The following is a 16,192-nucleotide window of genomic DNA, read 5'->3' on the forward strand; positions in this document are numbered from 1 at the left end:
TGGGCCCGAAATGTCAGCCTTCCTGCTCCTATGATGCTGCTTGGCCTGCTGTGTTCATCCAGCTCTGCACCTTGTTGTCTCAGATTTTCCAGCATCTGCAGTTCTTACTATCTCTCATGCTCACATTTTGTTCTTGTGCCCGATACATTGAATTACATTGGTTCGCATTTGACCAAAGCCTCAGTGCTAAACTTTTAATCTTGGTTTTCAAAGCTTGATCCACAGCATTGCCACTCCCTAACTCAGCAATCCTCTGCAGTGTTACATGAATCAAGGATGTCTGTGGTCCTATAATGTCTGACTTCTGATTTCCTTTGCAAACTGATTTTAATTGTTTCACTATTATTTGGGCATGCCTTCAGTTTGTCAATACTCTAAACTTTGGAGTTACCCCCATTAACCTATCACCCCTTTTTCTTCCTTTAAGATGCTACTTATAACCATCTTGTTTGAAATCTACTGTTGTGGTATTGCCTTAGGTAGTTCGGTGTCAAATTTGTTATTACTAGTGTGAAATATTTCATTATATTAAATGCAATCTCAAACATATTAGCAACACGAAAGCATCTTACTTAATTTCTTTGTTTTAATTCAGTTGTTGTTGCTTTTGGGATTTTTACTGTGAGTGGTACTTCAAACAAGAATTTTCAAATAGTTCTGCTTTTCCACATTATTTTTCCACATTCGGGTACAGAATTAAGAAAGCCCACAATCCGCTTTTCTGCTTAATTCTCTGAAGCGATGCGGAAGTATTTAAAGAACAACACACGCTTTTGCCCTTGTTGCGAATTTAACAAACATAGAAATTGCTGGAGAAACTCTGCAGGTCCGGCAGCAGCAACTGGGGGAAGAAAGCACAGTTGGCGTTCAACGCAATTTCTGTTTTTGTTTCAGATCTCCACCATCCACAGTCCTTTGCTTCATGTAGAGGATAATAAACTTGGCAAAGGACATGACAATGAAAACTCTCCGCTCCGGGCGCGCGGGTGTTGCCACACGGCAATGAACCAAAGGGCCTACAACACCCGTCATGCCCTGGCGCGCGGGTGTTGCCACACGGCAATGAACCAAAGGGACTACAACACCCGTCATGCCCTGGCGCGCATGCGCTCTTGCTTGGCGAGCTGACGCCATTAGGTGGGTGTTCCCCGTGCCGGAGGGGGCGCGGCCTGTGGTGAAGGTGGGTGGAGCGGCTTGGGGATGGCGTCAGCGGCGTGTTCGACAGCGGGCGCGCGTGCGCGCCGGCCAGGGACGAGCACGATCGCGAGCTGGCGCGGCGATGAGGCTCGGCAAAGTTTGAGAGGCGCAGCGGCGGGCGTCGGTGGAGCGGGGGCTGGGGGGGGGAAGAGAGCTCGGTTAACTGTTTCCAAACGGGATAGCGAGAGAGAGAGAGAGAAAGTGTGCGAGCGGAAAAAAATCAAACAAGCTTCCCCCCCCACCCCAACCCCCCCCTCCCACCCGGAAAAAGTTGGCGGAGGGAGCCGGGACCCTTGCTTCTGTTATGAACTTTATTAAACAAGTAGGGGAAAGGGAAACTGCTAACCGATGACTACTGTAAACAGTGGCAATGACGAGTTTGACTTTAGGCTGATATTTGGTGAAGACGGTCCGCAGCCTGGACTAGGCCCTGCAGGTCTGTATGCGGGAAGGAGAGGCGCGGGGGGATCCAGATTGAGGGGGTTTAAAATAACGAGGGGGTGGGGGGAATCAAAGTTACAATTCGCTAGTTTCTTTTATTTGAGCTGGATTTCTTTTTGGTTTTGTAAAATCTTTTGGTTAAATCCTGAATGTAAATTGTTGAGGTTTCGGGCATTATTCTTGCGGCGTTTATTTTGAAATTTACAGGGAATGTAGAAAGGCAGGTTTCACATCCACCTTTTTTTATCCTGTGCTCATCCGATTTGTGGTTTTCAGGATGCACGCTTGAGGCGTATGGCGATGAATTGTATTATTTGCACGCACCCAACTGTTTTTGTACTGCTGGGGTCAAGTGTGCCTTGCACATGGATTGTATATTGAGGTCAACGGGGGTCTTATTTTCTTCTTATTGAAAGAAAAGTTCCAGATTTGATTTTTTTTCGTCCAAGGAAACTGAATCGTTCCGTAACGCACTTGCAACACCACTTGGCACGAATTGCATTATTATCTTGTAAATTTTACTTAACCGCAGAATCGAATTTCTAAGTGGATATTGCCCACGTTACCTTCTCTTCTCCCCCCACCCCACAAACTTGGTTTAAAACTAGTTTGGCAAACGGCTTCTGTCTCTGTGTACATTATGTTCGGTGTCCGATCGGACGATAGCTACAAAACGTAAATAAGGGAAGGTGTTGTATCTCTGCTAGTTCTTGAGGGACGTGAGAATATATTAAAGTAGCCTTGGAAGTCAGCCCAACATCCAAGTCATCAAATTTGCCTAGACACGCCATGTGTAGTTCAAATGACAGTGGAATTTAAGACGAGGGAGGTGATCAGAAAGGTAGATCCACTTCTAGCAGTCCATGGCATAGTAGAAATCTGCTGTTAGATCTGATCGCTAATTTTGGCAGATATCATGTACCCACCTATTCACTTAGTGCAAATATCGCCATTATTCTTAGAAGTGGTCTCTAGATTTGATAGGAACATTGACAGTACAAGACCCGAAAAAGAAAGCGGAGTGCGAGTTACTGCAGTGTCTGAGTAGTTTAACGACTGTAATTTCATCGGCCTCCTGGTCAATTATAATTAAATATCAGACTGACTTTGCTGTGAAAGGACTATCACGATTTCTAAACCTCGTAGGTGGACGTTTCTTTAAGACTTCAGATTTACTCTGTCCAGTACCAAGACTACTAAATACATGATGCTTTCTGGCACATCAGGTGAGCAGTAATTTCTAAATTAAGCATTTTAAATCTTTTTAGATATTTTAAACTGAATCAAGTGATGATATTGTTTTAAGAATTAATTTTCAATTAATGATTTTGGTTTGATTACAATTGCAGTTGCTGTTACCAAGTTGGATTTCAATTGCTTTGGAGCTTTTCTACCAAGTTCAGTAGCATTGTTCCAAAATACTGTTCTGCGCGTTGTTTCTGTTTGTATTTGTTACAAGATTTTATGAGAAAGGAGGCTTTCTGTAATCTCTAGTTTGGCTACTTTAAATGTTGGGTACCAGGTGTTTTGCCACATAATGAGAAAGAGATTTGTTTCCATGGAGTAGAGTCAGATAGCTATGGTATTTCAGCAGCTTAAATTTAGTGTAATAGTAATTATAGTTGTGCAGTGACACGACTCATTCTTAGTAAAATAGAGTATAGTTACTGAAATGTAATGGCATCAACTTTCTCTTTGTAACTCTGGTGTTAAAAATGCACACTTTGGCTTTTCCTCTCAGAACAGTCACAAAGTTTCTTCAGCAAATTTGTTGGTCAAAATATAATATTTCAGTCGTACCCCACTTTTTAAAATTTTCATCCTGAATTTGTAAACCAGAGGAGGGCAGGCTGCCGAATTAATTTGTCCATATGATCGAACTCTGAAGAACAAGGAAGAGAAGGGAAAATCCAGAAAGGAAGATTTGATAAAAACTTTTTCACTTTATACATTAGCCACATAATTTACTTTAATTGTATACTCTTGGGCATTAGATTAGCTACCTAAAGGAAAAGTTTTGGTTGTATGGTACCATTGATTGCTTTTCTTCTGCATCTAAAATTTAATATTTGTCAAGTTGAATTGGACAGGACAAAAATCATGATGATTAAACCTCTAATTTGATAACACAGTCATTACTTGCTAGTGGAAGAGGGAAATAAGGACCAAGGAAAGATCCAGGTAGTGCCTAAGGTGTCATGTTTTAATATGTAGGATATGGCAGAGGTAACTGAACATGTTAAGTAAATGTTTAACTTTCTTGTGATTTTCATACTGAGAGGAATATTAACATGAAAGAAAACTAACTTAGTATTGTGTATGAAGATAAGAGGCATATTATAATGCCTTAAGGAAATCTGTTCTCAAACCATAAGATTGAAAGGGAATAGTATCAACACACTGGAAGATTTTGAGATACCCATCTCGTCACAACTGAAGAGAACAGAACTACACTGAGGCAAATATGTTAAGACTAATATTCTCCCTTTGACAATATATCCCTTAATTAAGACACGAGTCTTGGAGTGGAGAAAGGGGATAAAATTATTCCTAAAATACAGACATATTGTGCATGTAGTGCATTGACAGTCTCTATGTTTTCATTCCCTTTGGTAGTGAATGAGGTGGATATCAAGAATTGTAAATGTAATTTAGGCCTTGGAAAATGTTGGTCAGGATTTAAAAATTGTTATTCTGCAGTTTTTTTGTGGCCAACTTAGTTTCATTTGTGCAGGTTACTGTGAACTATGCTGCTGGTGTGAAATGGTTTGATAAATGCTTTTCATTCAGTTTTAATTTATTACTACCATGTGTATTTGTTGGATAGTGGAAGAAGCTTAATTTTAGCTTCACTCAACAGCTGAATATCAAACTTCAATTTTGCTTCAAAAACAGAAATTCCTGGAAAATCTCAGCAGATCTGGCATCATCTGTGGCGAGAAATCAGAGTTAACATTTCAGGTCCAGTGACCCTTCTTCAGAACTCCGTTCTGATGCTGCCATATCTGCTGAGATTTTCCAGCAATTTTCATTTTTGTTTTTGATTTCCAGCATCTGCAGTTCTTTTGGTCTTTTTTTTATTTCATTTTACTTCCATGTCTGTTTTTATAAAATATTTTCACTTTATCAATGAGCGCAAAGTTTTGATATGGTAAAAGTGGAACAGCGTTCATCAGTAGGAATGTTTCAGCCTTGTGTAAGCCTTTACGTAGGTGGCTGCTAATTATAGCAGTGGTATTTTGAAGTAGTGCATCAGTGTTGTGTTGACAGTAGCATTTGGAGTTGCTTGAGTATTTTCTGAGTGGGCTCATCAACTGGCTTCAGCTATATGTCGGGGCTTTTAGCTTGCAGTGTTTTTATTCATTTATTATTGGAGGGCAATGTACTGCATTTTTACTTTGCTTGGTCGAAATTGATTACAATGCCACATTATTTGTCACAAACAGTGATGTTTATTCATTGTAAGCATGTTATTTATTTACTATTGTGAATTACAGAGCTAGTGTTTGAACTGTCATTTGCCTAGGTGCCAAATGATATCTACAGCTGTGTTTACCAAAACAACTGTTCTCAGCTCAACAAACTGCAGAAAAAAATCCTCCTAATTAACACAAGCTTCTCTACAATGCTAAATTTCAATTTTTGAATGACTTTATATTTGCATTTTACTTTGAGGAAGGTTTATTCTTGGGATGCAAGTATAACCCTGCTCCCATGTCAGGCATCACTTTAGGAAAATAAGGAAATTATATTTTAGTGCAGACTAGAGTCTTTCACTTGTGAACTGTTAATTTTTGAGTGTTCTGCTTAATTTGTCTTTAAAATGTCATGTGGCTTTTATTGTTGTTTGTTAGTCCTGTTAGTGTGTTCTTTCGAGAAATCTGGAATTACAGTGCTGTGTTTTGAGTTGCCTTCTGAAATGGTCTGCACTTGTTCCTTTCTAATTCTCCAACAGAAAACGCTGGCTTTTAAAATATTCTTTGAATTGGGTGTTTCTGGTTAAAATGATTAATTGTTGAGAATATAGTAGAAATATTGTGGCTATCATTCAGCATAGCAAATAGAGCTTGTATTTTCTTTTGGGAGCATTCAAATCAGAGTGAGATTTGTCAAACTTCTGCATACTGAGATTGCATTGTATTCTTAATATTTATTTTACATAATTCGTTTTATTTCTTGGCAATATTTGTGCTGAGTGTACAGTGTAAGGTTGAGCATTTGTGGAGTGTGATCCAGGGTATTGCTTGAAATTGAAGGTGTACGGTATCACATGATAGGAGCTCAATAGTTTTATTCTCTTTGGAAGAGGTAAATAATTTGAGTAGTAGTTCATTAACATACGTGTGAAGTGTGCATATACAACATATATTTAATTTTCTGCATTAGTATGTTGAACAGAGGGTCTTCAGCACAAGACCATATGATTTTTTTTAAAAATTCTTTGATTTGATGCATTGGTAGCAATGCAAACATTTGTTGCCCATCCCTAATGGCCCTTGCATCGATTCCTGTTTATGGTTGTGAACAGTTGGGGAAAATAGTAAAGTGTTGGTCTTGAAAGCAAAATGTCTTCTCAGTGAATGTTTTGCAGAGTTTTAAATGTTTGCAATAGGTATAATTTTTTTTCTGATACATCTTTCATGATAAGACAAGAATAAAGACTTGTGTAAACAAAAGGAAGTAGAGAGTTAGGGTAAATGGGTAGTTTTCAAGTTGGCAAACTAATTAGTTCAGTGTCATAAGTTTGTGACTGTGTTGAAGAGGCTGACTATATTGTGGCCAAACTTGCTGGTGCTATGATAGGTATGAAAGTGAGTCGTAAAGAGTATACAGAGTCCAAAAAGTGATACAGTGAGGTTGAGTGAATAGGTAAGAACCTGGCAGATATTGTACAGTGTGGGAAAATGTGAGGATGTCCACTTTTTCAGGTAAGATAGAAAAATAGAAGGAGAGAGACTGCAGAATGTGACAGCTCGGAGAGATTTGGGTGATTTAATCATGAAAGGTTACCATGCAGTTACTCCAAATAATTTGGAGGGCAGTTGAAATATTACCTTTATATTACATCTGACTTGCAAATAAAATCAGTTAAGTCTATCCATAACTTGGTGAGACACCACTTCTAGTCCTGTGTACAGTTTTGGTCACTTACTTATAGAGTAGGAGTCATACAGCCCGAAAACAGACCCTTAGGTCTAGCTCGTCTGCACCAACCAGACATCACAGTTTGACTTATTCCCCTTTGCCTGCATTTAGCCCATATCTCTCTTAACCCTTCCTATTCAGATACCCATCCAGATGCCTCTTAAATGTTGTAATTGTACCTGCCTCCTCCACTTCTTCTGGCAGCTCATTCCAAACACGCACCAACCTCTGCATGAAAAGGTTACCCCTCAGGTCCCTTTTTAAATCTTTCCCCTATCACCTTAAACCTATGCCCTCTAGTTTTGGACTCCCCCATCCTAGGAAAATCACCTTGGCTATTCACCCTATCCATGCCTCTCATGATTTTATAAACCTCAGCCTCCAATGCTCCAGTTAAAAAAGGCCCCAGCCTATTCAGCCTTTCCCTATAACTCAGCCCTCCAGTCCTGGTAATATCCTCATAAATCTTTTCTGAGCTCTCTCAAGTTTTAACAACATCCTTCCTATAGAAGGGCGACCAGAATTGTACACAGTATTCCAAAAGTGACTTCACCCAATGTCCTGCACATCTGCACCATGACCTCCTATCTCCTATACTCAATATTCTCACCAATGAAGGCAAGCATGCCAAATGCCTTCTTCACCACCCTGTCTACCTGGGATTCCACTTTCCAGGAACTATTGCACCTGCACCCCAAGGTCTCTGTTCGGCCCTACCATTAACTATATACCATTAACTACCCAGGTTTGCCTTACCAAACTGCAAGACCTCACATTTTTATCTAAAGTAAACTGCATCTGCCACTCCTCGGTCCATTGGCCCACTTGATCGAGGTCCTTTTGTATTCTGTGATAGGCGATGCAGTGGACAGTGAAGAAGACTATTCTGGTGTCATCTGGAAACTAACTAAGCATGCCTCCTGTATTCACATCCAAACTTAGTGAGGGATGTACTTGCATTGGAAGCTGTTCAATGAAGGTTCACTAGCCTGATTCCTGAGGTGAAGGAATTATCTTATGAGATAAACTTGAACAGATTGGGCTATACTTGTTGGTATTTAGCAGCGTGACCGGTCATCTTATTGAAGCATAGGATTCTGTGGAGACTTGACAACGTAGTTGGTGAGAGAGTGTTTTCCCCATGGGGAATCTGGAAATGGGGATCGCAGTTTAAAATGAAGAGTCTCCCACTGAGACAGAGTTAGGGAGGAATTTTTCTTCTAAGAGTCATTATGCTTTGGAATTGTCTACTTCAGAGAGTAATCAAGGCTGAGTTAGAGAGATGTATGATCTGCAAAGTAGTTGAGGGTTATGGGGCAGGCAGAAAAGTGGAGTTGGGGCATGATTAGATCAGCTATGGTCTTATTGAATGGTGAAGGAGGCTCAGTGGGCTGAATGACATGTAGCTGTTTCTATTTCTTACGATCTTAAATGTTGATTTTTACACCGTATGAGTGTTATGATATAATACAATACATGATACTATTTAGCTGCTGATGTGGTGTTTAGTTTATAAGATGTCCAGTTCCTCTGCGGGCTTGAGTCCAATTACTGTTAATATTTACAAATGAAATCAATGATCAGGAAATCAACAGTTGAACAATACCAAGCTTCAGCTTTCCAAATAAGAAACACAGCTGTCCTTTGTATGCTGTGATATTCCAAAAACTCATCTAGTTCCCTTTTGAATACTTGCAGAAGACATCATCTTGTTCAAAAATTCAATTAAGCCCTTTGGAAAGGAAAGCGAAGGTCTATATGAGATTATTTTTGTAGTTTTGTACTTGTATTTCCAGTTCAAAATAAAATAAGAAATGTCTGTGCTTTTCACAGTTTTGACGCTTGAAACGCATTGGAAACATACTTTATCAGTTTTTTTTATTCATTCGTGGGATCTAAACCTTGCTGGCAAGACTTGCGTTTATTTGCTACTTCTATTTGTGCCTAAGAAACGGAGGGAAGTTCCCTCCTTAATCTGCTGCAGTTCATGTTATGTCGATAAACTCAGTACTATTGGGAGAAATTTTACCCAGAGACAGTGAAAGAATGGTGATATAGTTCCAAGTCAGGATTGTGCATGATTTCACGGAGAAGTTGCAGGTAATGGTGTTTCCATGCATCTGCTATCTTTGTTCTTTTAGGGTGCAGATGTTGAGAGTTTACAAGGTGTTGTCAAAGGAACTTTGGCAAATTGCTGCAGTCTCTTGTATAATGTGTTCTGCTGCCACTACACCAATGACGGAGTAAATGTTCAAGACAATGGATGGGGTGCCAATCTGGCACTCTGCTTTGTCCTGTGTCTTTTGTATATATGTTGTGTGAATACGCCTTATCACACATGAAATCTATCAGATTGTAGATTTTACAGACTAGTCAGTGGAGATTACTGGAACATTTTATTTAGAAGTATAAAGGCAGTAATATGAAGACTCCAAAGATAACTGTGCATAGCTAGAGATTTGGCCACAAGTGTCAGAACATCAGTGACAGACTTTGGAATATTTTCATCTTCTCCTTTTTTGCCTTCCAGAATAACTGTAATTACCAGGAACTACTTCTGTTGTAACCTGAACATTTGCAGAAAAAAATCAATTTTTTTTCTCTTTTCCTGAAGAGTGCATGTTTTGGGTTTTGATTTATTTAGATAGATAACATTTATACGTCTATGTTGACAACTTTGTATATTAACCAGTTATTATAGCTTCCTTGAACAAGTTTTATTTTAATAATAAGCCAATGTTTTCATTTATTAAATAGACCTGGTTGATGGATTGTTTAATTCAAAACCTGTTCTTGATAAGGTACTTAAGTGGCTATGATAGTAATAGGGAGAGTTACTTTTACTTTGTGCTGTATTGTGTGCAATAATAGGACTAGAGTAATGGTGCACTCTTTCAGCTTTGATTGTAACATAATCTCAAATGCATGCTTCCTTAACAAGCATCAACCATCATTCAGTAAGTAGGTTTGTTGTCATTCTGACCAATGTTTATAAAATCCTAGCAAGAGTATGTCAGGCACAGTTCATCTTGGTACAGCTTGTGTGTTTTATCCAGCAGCTGCAAGTAATACTTTGACTGCATCAGTAATTTCCAAGTGAAATCAATAATGAGATGCCAAACGTCCATCCTGCTCTTCACGCAGAACATGATTGGATACTGCTTGACGCATGCTCTGACGTGCCTTGTTACATACTTGTCCATTTGTCAACAAACTTTCAAATATGTCCAAATATCCTTCATATGAGTGTTACAATTGCTATCCTAATGCCCTTAACTATTATTTATTTTCTAATTTAATAATCAAAAATGCACCTGGATGCATAGAGTGAAAGAGATGCGCAGCATAGAAACAGACCCTTTTGTCCATCTCATCCATGCCGACCAGATATCCTAAATTAATCTAGTCTTATTTGCCAGCATTTGGCCCATCTGCTTCTAAACCCTTCCTATTCGTATACCCATCCAGATGCCTTTTAAATGTTGTAATTGTACCAGCCTCCACCACTTCCCTTGGCACCATATATATGCACCACTCTCCATGTGAAAAAGTTGCCCCATAGCTCCCTTTTAAATCTTTCCTCTCTCACCTTAAACCTACCCCTTCTAGTTTTGGACTCTCCCACCTTATCTATGCCTCTCATGGTTTTATAAACTGCTGTAAGGTTACTCCTCAGCCTCTGATGCTCCAGGGAAAGTAGCCTCAGCCTATTCAGCCTCTCCCTGTAGCTCTAACCCTCCAGTTCTGCCAACATCCTTGTAGATCTTTTCTGAACCCTTTCAAGTTTAGCAACATCCTTCCTTTAGCAGGGAGACCAGAATTGAACGCAGTTTTCCAGAAGTGATTCCAAAGGAATTCATTCCAACAGAAGGCTGTGGAGGCCAGGTCATTGAGTATATTTAAGACTGAGAAAGATAGGTTCTTGATTGTCAAAGGGATCAAGGGTTACGGGGAGAAAGCGGGAGAATGGGGTTGTGAAACATATCAGCCATGATTGAATGGTGGAGCAGACTTGACTGGCTGAATGACCTAATTTCTGTTCCGAAGTCTTATGGTCTAAGTGGCCTAACTAATGTCCTGTACAGGTGCAACGTAACTTCCCAACTCTTACACTCCATGCATTGACCAATGAAGACAAGTGTACCAAACGCTTTCTTCACTATCCTGTCTATCTGCGACTCCACTTTTCAAGGAACTATGAACCTGCACCCCAAGGTCTCTTTGTTCAGCAACACTCTCCAGACCTTGCTATTAAGTGTATAAGACCTGCCCTATCAAAATGTAGCACTTCTCATTTACCTAAATTAAACTCCATTTGCCACTTCTTGGCTCATCTGATCAAGATCCTGTTGTACTCTGAGGTAACCTTCTTCACTGTTCATATGTCACCAATTTTGGTGTCATCTGCAAACTGCAGTTTCGCAGTTACCCACAAGGGTGCCATGCAGTAGAATTACGATATTTGCAAGCTTTTGTTTCAGTACATCATGGTGCTTCACTTAAAGCTGGTGTACTTGGTCACCGCCTTTGTGCCCTCCAACACAGCATGCTTGGAAAACTCTCCAGGTAGTATCAGGTTCATGACAGTCTCGATCTTGCGGGAACTGATAGTGTTGCATTTATTGGAATGGGCTAGGCAGGAAGACACCCCCACGAAGCACTCAAACATTGTTGATGAACGAGTTCATAATGCTTATGACCTTGGAGGAGATAAGTGTTAGGGTGAACCTGCTTCATCACTTTGTAGCTGTAGATGAAATGACCATCTTTACTGGACTTTCTCTTCTTGCAGATCTTCGCTGGTGGCCTCTTCACTGCTTTCTTAGCGCCTTTCTTGGCAACTTTCCTCAACCATGGTGACTGTCAACTTCAGACACAGATTTTCTGCTGATTATTCTCCCAAGTAAAACTAGAATTCTGAGCTCTAACCTGAATATCGATTAACCTTTGAATGAACTCACTTGATGTTTGTTTAATATAAAATAGCTTTGGGGCTCTTGTGGCTCAATGATTGTGTTCCTGGGTTCAAATACAATCTGCTGCAGAGGTATGCAATAATATCTCTATAAACAGGTTGAACAGAAAATATCTATAAAATTGCTTTAAGGGGACATCTTGCAGCAGATGTATTGTGTTTCACAATCTCTGATTTACAGTAACCACTATAGGAGTAAATTGTATATCTAATACATATTTCCTATTCACTGTATTTCTCTATACTCAAATTTCTCTCAAATAATTATTAGTAAAATAGACCAGACTAGCTTTGAGCACCTTCTTTAAAAAGCATTTTATAGAATTTTCTCTAATTTTAGCAACTCCTGAGTTTTATGATTAAGACCCCATTAAAATTAAGTTAACTTTTTTTCTTTCTTACATCTTTCAAGAATGGTCAAATCTGATGACTCCACTGGATCTCATTTTACAGAAGTTACTCCACCTAATACCTTGAGGGAGCGGAATTAACTATCGTTATTACAGTTGTTTGTGGGAGCTGACTTCATGTTCAATTGAAACAGCATGGCTTAAACTGTTTCCACAGATACTAATAACTTTTGTCGTACCTTTCATCTCATGATCTACTCTCTTCAATTGCCACAATTATGTCATCAGTCATTACTTAATGCACATTATAAACTTCCACAAAATAGGTGTCTTTGTTGTCAGTGTTGCTGTTTATCTTCGACCAGGATTACAAGTTATCGAAGGATCATTTTCAGTTGATCTAAAAATGTGCGAGACTACATTAGTAAAAACTGAAAGAACTGCGGATGCTGTAAATCAAGAACAAAACACAGAAGTTGCTGGAAAAGCTCAGCAGGTCTGGCAGCATCTGTGAAGAAAAAACTCAGTTGATATTTCAGGTCCGGTGACCCTTCCTCATACTACATTGATTCCTGGATATATTCTGTTTTAATATGATTGTGGCATATATGATAATGGAATTACCTTGTATTGCAGGTATCAATTGACAAAATATGGAAGCCAGTTCCTTTAAAGTCTTCGGACAGGTTATTTGTGAGTTTTGAAGAAGTGTCACTGGGCCTGAAACTTTAAGTCTGTTTTCTTTTCATGATGCTGCCAGATCTGTTGAGTTTCTGCAGCAATTTCTGTTTGTGTTTCAGATTTCTAGCATCTGCAGCTCTTTGCTTTAGTTTATTCCTGTTATTTTCTGATTGAGATTGGACATAGCAATAATCCATTTTATTATCTGTGTGTAGTCAGATTAACTATTATTTGAAAGTTGTTGTACAATACAATCTGCTAACATAGTGAGTCAGTTGATCTGGTATTTGACATTTTAATGGGTAGTACTGTCTTAAATCAAAGGTTTAAACTGTTCCCCTCGTGTAATATAAAAGCACCTGTTACTACTGGATACCTGCTGCTTTTTGGCATTTTATTAGATTTTTGTGCAATCTTCTTCTCTGGATGTGTAAAAAGGACAATACCAGAGCAACAGAAATTTGTACAGTGCCCCTGAGCTTTAGAAAATTGGCCATAGTGTATATTGGATGAGCGATCTGCTACTGACATTTTTTGAACTACTTCTAAAATTGACAGCTCTGTTTGTTTTTGCAGAACGGGAATACATTTTGCTGGCAGTTTACATAAATTATTTAAATCAAGTGTGTTAGATGAAAATTTTAAAATATACTTTTATTAGCCAATATTCTGCTACTAAGGCTGTCTGCCCGCATGTAGTTCCTAAAAGCATAAACATCTGGCTTTAGTGCAACCACTGGGCTAAAATTTGCAATAGATGTTTAAATTTTTCATACTTTTCAGGGGTTTTTGAATTCCATGAAAATGTTACTGTATGTTCTTGGCATGCTTGTAGAAACATAAATCCATATATAAACTGCAGTTATACAGCCTTTAACCTCCTTGGACACTTTGCAAAGCTTTCTCCTTCAGGTTGGTGAATCTCCAGTTGGGTTGCAGTGCGTTATATCACCGATATCTTGTATTGATTGTGTATTAGTTTTATATTAATCACCTTGAATGTTACAATGGTCTCTTACCAATACAATAGTATGTGTCAAGGTGTTGTAACTTGTTTTGTAGAAAATTCAGGTTTATAAATATTGGAGAATTTCAGATCTTTAGGGAGAATTTTTAGGACTTTGTATCTCAAATGGCTCCAAATGGCCTAAACACTTAACATAAACTGAGTTACACTTGAAGTACAATTGCTGATTTATCAGTAAATGAAACAGGAGCCATATTGAGAAAAGCAAAGTCCCACAAGCTGCAGTAAGTATTCGTCTTGGAATAGTACAAGTTTATTTTTCTCATTGGAACAGCTGCTTGGAGTCTTGTTAAATATCTTACCTGAAGGATAGCACCTTTGGCATTGTTACCTTGTTTTGAAAAGCACAGTGCAGAAATGCTAGCCTGCATTATGTGCTAGAATGGGCTTGAATCTACAGTTAGACTTGACTGAAAATAACTTGGACTAAATTGACACTGATATAAGTTTAAATTACGGTCAGGGCGTAGAAGAGTTATGGCAACTGAGAATTTTTCTTGTACTTGAAGATTAATTCTATGTCTCAGCCATTTATTGCTTATTGTTTTTGCAACTTAAAGAATTGTAGAAAGCAACAGGAAATAAATTTGTAAATTTAACCCTGGATAAATTGGGATAATTGGTTCAAATACAAATAAATGTACTAATTACACACACTTCTTTCTGAAATAGAATCCAGTATGTTTCATAGCCATGTTTATTTTATAGAAATCGAAAAGATTATGCACTTTTATTGTATATTAGTGAAGTCGACAAATCTTATATAACACAATGGAAGCCATAAGAAACATGGATGCTGTAGCTTATTTGTTTTGTTTCTCTTTCAGATACCGAGCCAGATGATTCTGCATCATTTCACATCTTTAATGAAGGCAACCTTCAATCAAGTATAAACCAACCAATAGGCATTCTTCACCATGAAACACAGACACATCCAACAGCATTTTCATCACCTCATCGGCTGCAGACCTCTAATATCCAGGAGTCTAAATACAGTCCTGTAGGTGCTCCAAAAGCATTTGAATGCCCTAGTATTCAAATCACCTCTATTTCTCCCAGTTGTCAACAAGGAATTGGTCCTAATGAAGAAGTGCATGCAAATGGCACAGATAATGACTATATGGAAAGACCATCCAGGGACCATCTGTACCTTCCTCTTGATCCAGTTTATTATAGGGATGCATCACTAAGCCCAAGTCCTGCTAGCAGCATTTCCTCCAGGAGCTGGTTTTCGGATGCTTCTTCATGTGAATCTTTCTCTCATGTATATGATGATGTAGACTCTGAATTGAATGAAGCTGCTGCTCGTTTTACACTTGGTTCTCCTAGTGGGTCACCGAGATGTTGCCCAGCAGATGAGACCTGGCAGCCAAATTATTCATTTGCACAATCACTATCACCTAGACAGTCACCCTGCCATTCACCTAGAGCTAGTATTACTGATGAAAACTGGCTCAGCCCTCGTCCAACTTCAAGACCATCTTCTAGGCCTACTTCTCCTTGGGGAAAGCGGCGGCATTCAAGTGCAGAGATCTGTTATGCAGGTTCACTTTCACCCCATCATTCACCAACACCATCTCCAGGACATTCCCCAAGAGGAAGTGTCACAGAGGATACGTGGCTTGGTAATACTGCTCTTCAAGGTGCCTCAAGTCTAAGTCCTGGGCTGATACCTTTTCAGTGTTGTCCCCCAGAGACTGACATACCTTTAAAATCAAGGAAAACTTCTCAGGACCAGGCTGCTACAGTGTCAGGAAAAGTAGATTTGACTTCGGATGATCAAGGAAGTTTGTCCCCTTCAGTTGAATCTCCAGTCGATGATCTTTCTGGCTCTCCACATCCATTAAAAAAAGACTTGTCAAGTGAACAGTTTCTTTCTGTTCCTTCACATTTCACTTGGAACAAACCAAAACCTGGTGGCCATACACCTATTTTTCGGTAAGTTAGTACTTGTTTTAGGATGCTGCCTTAAGGAACTTTTTTGCTAAAAAGTAGTGGGGAATAAAAATGAAGCTTCTGCTGAGCTAAAGTCACCTCATCCTGGGTGTAGTTTTAATCATGAATTCTTGTTTTGTAATGCACGTTATCACTGTCACAGTCCAAATTACTGATTTGATTGCTGGAAAGGATGAAAGTTTCTTGAAATATTGCACACTGCCCTCTTTACAAATGCCATAGCCAAAAGTAAAATTAAATTAGCACTGTGAATGTAATTTGTCTAAAATTTCTTGTAGTTTTGTGTATTTTTTTAAGAAAAAAACAACTACTGGCCAAACATTGATGGCATTGGTTTGATCAGAATAAAAATGTGGTAAGCTTTTAAATTGTCAGTGTAATTCCGGTAATACAAATTGATGGCGTATGGTCAGTATTTGA

The 16,192-nt window shown here is 38.9% G+C and overlaps 1 protein-coding gene across 2 annotated transcripts in view; it reads left to right on the forward strand.

The window, feature by feature from the left end:
• The first annotated feature begins 1,243 nt into the window (after window positions 1-1,243).
• nfatc3a (nuclear factor of activated T cells 3a) overlaps window positions 1,244-16,192 on the forward strand; it is a 151,867-nt gene continuing 136,918 nt past the window's right edge. The window contains exons 1-3 of one of the 2 annotated variants that reach the window (XM_048605615.1): window positions 1,525-1,633; window positions 2,785-2,864; window positions 14,644-15,754. In XM_048605615.1, coding sequence (XP_048461572.1) covers window positions 2,843-2,864; window positions 14,644-15,754 — 1,133 coding nt within the window. In that variant the 5' untranslated portion in view covers window positions 1,525-1,633; window positions 2,785-2,842. Of the gene's footprint in view, window positions 1,634-2,784; window positions 2,865-14,643; window positions 15,755-16,192 lie in introns of both variants that reach the window. The other variant, XM_048605614.1, reaches the window with a different exon arrangement.

The sequence above is a fragment of the Rhincodon typus genome, chromosome 15 (assembly GCF_021869965.1).
Source record: "Rhincodon typus isolate 14 chromosome 15, sRhiTyp1.1, whole genome shotgun sequence".
Classification (NCBI taxonomy): Eukaryota; Metazoa; Chordata; class Chondrichthyes; order Orectolobiformes; family Rhincodontidae; genus Rhincodon; species Rhincodon typus.